Source organism: Punica granatum, chromosome 4 (assembly GCF_007655135.1).
Source record: "Punica granatum isolate Tunisia-2019 chromosome 4, ASM765513v2, whole genome shotgun sequence".
In the NCBI taxonomy this organism is placed as follows: Eukaryota; Viridiplantae; Streptophyta; class Magnoliopsida; order Myrtales; family Lythraceae; genus Punica; species Punica granatum.
In genome coordinates, this window is record NC_045130.1 from 20948572 (window position 1) to 20954237 (window position 5666).

Consider the following 5666-nt stretch of genomic DNA (forward strand, 5'->3'; position numbering starts at 1 on the left):
CCGGAACAAGACATAGGAATGCACAACGTAGGAAGAATGAGGTGTTTTGATGCATGACCTTTCGCATGATCACCAATAGAATTGCAACATGTGGTACAATGTCATGTTGCCACGTCACTTCCAAAATCGAAACAACTAGCATTCATGGAAGACGATAAGACTAATTTATGAATGAATACAATAAATTACGACATGGGGTGATGTTGTAAATCACGAGCTAAAATCTCTTCCAAGAGGAATGAGTATAATTGGTCTGATGTGAGGGCTTCAATGAAAACAACGAGATGAAACTGCAAATCTAACCTAAGAGCGAAAGCTCCTCTTCACAATTATAAAAAGAATTATGTCTTTCATAGGTTGGAGTTGTATTAATATTTTTGATTGTAGAGACTTGTGTACTGTTTGTTTACTAAATTATTTACTCTGTAAGATTATATACAATTAAAAAAAAAGGTTTTTGTTGTTTTTACAAAGAGTTGATCGAAGTTATTTGACAATTATCCTTGCTCATGTGTTGCTCGGGAGTTATTTCATTTGGAAAGTATAACTCAACCTATACAATTTAGGGTTGCACGTACTTGAAGAAAATAACTTTTCGATTTAAAGAGGAAGAAACCATCATGTTCGGGCAGAATGTATGAATATTTTGCTTCATATAGTATTATTACTAAAAATTAGATCGATTGAACACAATATCTTGAGTCCACGCATACACGCGGGTCAGTTCGTCCAGTTCATCGGTATATATCTTGGATGTATCAAAACTGCAGTCTTCAATGCAAGTGTTTTTAAAGCCAAAACTGCGCATTGCATGATCTTTTGCTAATGACTATTGAGTATTGACCATCTTAAATTGATTTTGATTTTACTGATGAAACCCCTATTATTAATTACACGTTTTAATTTATTTATTTTACTAGCTATAGATAGTAGATTTTTTTTCCCTTTCTCGTTTTCAGTGGCCATATGAAAGTCAAACAAAAAAAAACTGATAATATGTGAAATAGAATGCTTTGATCTCCAGTTTAATTAATTAAATCTACTAAGGTTGCGTTTGTTTAAATTTTAAAATTAAGTATTGAAAATTAAGTTGATAAATTTTGAAGCATTAAATATAATAAGTGCTTAATTAATTGAGTTAATTTTGTCTGATAAGATAAGTATGCAAAATAACCTTTGTGCATGCCCAAGACTTCGATCAGAGGAATGGTGATCGGCGACAAAGCCCCCACCCTCATTTCTCCGTCATTGATACGTTAGGTTATAGTCGGTGAAGCCCTTGAACCCTTCCCACTGTCGATGTCCCCTCTCCTCTCTCCATCGCTGTTGTTTCCGTTGGCGTATTCTCTCTCTCCCCAATGTTATGCAAGTCAACTTATTTGCATATAACTAAACGTAAGGGGCCCTGATGCAAATAACAAAAATATCTCTTCCTGGCTCCGACTCAGGGTAAAAGGGGAAAAAAAATCCCCACTTGTTTTAACGCTTTCCGACTTAATTCTATTAAGTCAGTTCTTTTTTTTATTATTTATTTATCAAACACGTTGAATTCAACTAAATACTGAAAATTTAATTTCAGCACTTAATTTGAGTAAATCAAATGCATGCTAATGTAGCCCTGATGTAAGACAAGAATGCAAGAACTGATTAACATGTAGTTTGATACTAAGATTTACCTTTCGATGAGCATTCCTAAAAGAAATTCAAAGAACTTCCTTTCAGGCAGGTGATGAGACTATAAGAGCACCCACAATTGGTGCTCGAATATACAAAATTATATGCTTGTGATAGGGATCGACCCTGTGAATTAACGAAGCTATTCTTCTAACTGTTCTCTTTTGTCCATTTTTAATTTTTGTTTGTTATTGTCACCTGATCAAATAATTATTTTAGACCAAAAAGGGGTTGCCCGAAGGTATTTTCTATATCTGATGTATTATTGAGGGTGTATTTGATTTTTAAAAAATTTTCAACTCCACTTACCTTGAATTCAACAATATAATCATTACTTTTTTTATTTTTTAAAATTTTTTTAACCATTCAATTCAATTTTTAATATTAAATTCTCTCAACTATTCATTATTTTTTCACAATTCAATAACACAATCATTACTTTCTCTCAACTATTCATTATTTTTTCATAATTTTTCTCATAATTCAAAAATACAATCATTATAAATCAATTAAAATCAAAACTCAATTCAACTCTAAAACCAAACACATTCTGAATGTTTTCATCGATTTTCTTAATAACATAACTATAAAGTCATTTTTAATTAAACGTGCGGTCAGACCCATGAAACTCTCGATGAGAACTTACAAACTCATGAATCCATGTCTCTCTCGATTCAACGTTCAGTCCGATTTTAATAATGCTGCTGCTGCTGCTAGCGGCATTATATTTATATTAAGGGGATAAAGGCTCACCATTGTGGAGTGAGTCTCCATTTAATTTGAGTCCCTATTTTTGCTTATGTGGCACAAAAGTGGATCCCAAAAATGAAAATGGGGACTTCCCATTGTGGAGGATGCTCTGAGGCAAGCCTTCCAAAAGAGAGCTCCAGTTATCCCTATGAAACTGAGGTCGCCGGCATCATCTTTTTCAGCCTCTGGTAAGCTCTTCCAGCGCCTCCAGCCCCAGTTATTTTTTTCTTTGTTGCATCATCGTTAGTTTGATATTTATAATTCATTTCCAATAGCCAAAATAATTATCAACAAAAATTGTACAATGAAATGTGAGTATAGTCATGACTTAATTTTCAGGTACATAACAAAGTGCGCATTGTGCAGCGATGAGTCGATGGGAGAATTAACTGGGAGAGGGTCAATGGACCACTATTGATTGATTACAAGACAATTCACCTACAGAAAAGGATCCGCTCGCAATATGAGACCGAGAGTATCATCACTCTCGGAGAAGCAAGAGGAGAGGATGAGGATGGTGGTTTGCCTGGAAAAAGGGACAACCCAGAACCACGAACATCTACTGATCCATGTCACTAACCTCTGCCACTGGGTGCTATATCATAAAAGGAGCATTCTGGGGAATGCAGCATTGGGTGCTTCATAGAGAACGAGATAGAAACTCAGCAAGCCCAAAACAAGAACAGACAGTTGCGCTCATCTCGGCATGGCATTGCGCCTGAACAGGTGAACCTATCAATTCTCACAACATTCAAATGCTGACAAGATCCTGAGGTCAGGCGAATAGGACCAACCAAAGAACGAGCAAAAAAGAAAGCAACCAACAGTTCCTTCCTTTTAGAGAGTAACTAACACAAACTACGAGATCCAAAGTCAGGTGCTACTAGACACACAAAGCCTCGTAATCATATTCCTTTCAATCCACAAGAAGCAAGCCAAGCTAAAGCCAACCCACGCATAGAAGGTGTAATTTCTATGGTCCCGACATTCTATCCATTCATAGCATGCCATTCATCAACTACATGAATTAGCACAACATCTTTGATTACGGCCCAACATTCAAGATTTCACCACCATTCTTCCACAATCACCTCACTAATAGAGAAGATTACTACTAACGATGTATGACGCACACAAGCCAAGAGCTTCCAAAACTATATGAAGCAACTAAGTTCTGTTGGAATTTACCACAACGCCGAAACAGATTTCAAGCACAATACTCAGCATCGCTCATTAATATTGCCCTCATAATTTCAAAGGAACTTGTGCTACTCAAAATCTGAACTGACTTGAAGAGACAACCAATAGACCCTATTGATGATGTATCAAGCTTGACAAACGAACTTGACAAACGAAAAGACCCTTCTGGCCATATTTTCCCCGCTTAGATGACTATGAATTCAAGCCAAGAATAGATAGATTTGATTCAACATCGGAATTCGCTAGCCTGCTACCCGACACAGCTGAGAAGAACTAATGAGGTTACATCAAAAGTCACCAAGGGGCAATAAACCGTTCAAGCAATTTTCGCATGTATTAAAAAACGATCAGTATGAACAGAGATCAGTTTATATATGATTATTTGCGATAAAAATTTGCCAATCGCATTGCCCTCACAACTGCACAAAATCCAGGAAGATGAACTCAACATCTCACACGGTCTCAGTTAAAACCGGTAAGCACTCGTACCTTTCTCATTTCCGATACTTATTGGAAGACATTTAGACAAAATTGGGCACTATTCTTCCAAGTGCAATCAATGAATAACTCAAATGCGAGCGACGAACCACCTATCTTAAGAATAGACCGTAAAGCAGCCAAGAAAGACCTTATATCGGCACATAACGCTTCAATGCCTGCTTCCCGGCAACCACGGCTGTTGCTGCCACACCGCCAAGAGCTCCTGCCACCGCAGCAGATCTCACCCCCCTTGCCGCCCGATATAACGCGCCGGTCCCGAGCCCCGCCCCGAAGCTGCTCCACAAGTCGTCCCTATCGGTCCATGCGATGATCCCGCTCTCAATCCCCGCATAGATCAGCCCAATCACACCAAGCCGGTTGCCCCAGGCCCGTCCCGATTGACCCGAAGAGTTGAGGAGCCGGTTGATTTTGAGCTTAAGAGTGTCGGAGGACTCGACAGATTTGATGCCGTTGAAGGCGCCGTGGGAGGCTCCGGCGATGGAGCCACCAAGGTACCCGCAGCCGGTGTAGAAGCTGAGGTTCTCGCCCCAGGAGCGATGCTGGTGTAGGGACTCCTCGGAGAAGAGGAACTCCGGGGACGTGGGGAGCTTGTAGAGGGTCTTGGCCGGGAGCTGGAGGTCCTGGTATGGGTTGTAGAGGCGCCCCTGCCGCTGATCGGAAGACTCTGGAACGGGATGGGAGCTGCCGTAAGCCATGGCGGTGGACCTCCGGGGACGATCTAGGGTTTAGGTTTCGGGCGATCAGCGGCGAGGAGCGGAAGAGCGAGAGAAGAGGTGGGGGAGGAAGTCGGCAGGTAGACAAAAAAGACTCAGCGGGAGCGACATGGACTCCGAGAATAAAAGGCAGTGGGCGGGTCGGGTCGGGCAGGTTTTCGACCCATAAGGGCCACGGCTTTCTTTTACATTTCCTTTTCCTTTTCTCGGTGATATTTCTTTCCTTTTATACTGGTCAAACCTCCTGCGATGTCGCGAGAAATAAATAAAAATTTGTTTCTACGAACATAGCATGTTAGAAAAACCAACCATTTGTAATGTACTTCCAATGATAACGAAATTTCTATTATGCACTTATGGATTGACTATGGACAATAAGTTAATAGTAATATGTATTCAAAAGTATCCATGAATATAAGAAAATCAAGCATCAAATTCAACCAACTAGACAAAAAGCTTGCGCTTGTTTTTAGCCATATCAAGAAAAGAACGTGACCTTACTGTAACACGAAATTTTATTTGTGACTGACCTTGTCCACAATGAAGTTAATTTTATTTTTATTTTTATGATTTGCGCTTTTGCTAAAACTTGTTTGTTTATATTTTTTGAGGTAGAGAATGTTTACAGGATAGGATGTTGGATATACATTTTTGTACCTCCCAATAATGGAAAATTCATGTGCGAACCCAAATTTCATCTCATCGGGGCCTACATGCGTGCGCACTATCTCATCGCTTAGGAGTATCCACTTTCCTGGGGGACGTGTAACGGACGCGCTTGAGAAAGAGTCGTCACTACTTGTTTACAACCCGGAGGTCAAGGGCCAA

At 39.7% G+C, this 5666-nt stretch overlaps 1 protein-coding gene across 1 annotated transcript; it reads right to left on the bottom strand.

The window, feature by feature from the left end:
* Positions 1 to 3939: 3939 nt before the first annotated feature.
* LOC116206424 (mitochondrial import inner membrane translocase subunit TIM23-2-like) lies at positions 3940 to 4948 on the bottom strand. Its single transcript, XM_031539296.1, has one exon. It carries the CDS (start codon positions 4818 to 4820, stop codon positions 4254 to 4256), a length of 567 nt encoding a protein of 188 aa, XP_031395156.1. The 5' UTR covers positions 4821 to 4948; the 3' UTR covers positions 3940 to 4253.
* Between the last annotated feature and the right edge of the window lie 718 nt (positions 4949 to 5666).

What these genes read in the sequence shown, in the direction of transcription:
- LOC116206424 (XM_031539296.1), bottom strand. Translation starts at nt 4,820, where the DNA reads ATGGCTTACGGCAGCTCCCATCCCGTTCCAGAGTCTTCCGATCAGCGG.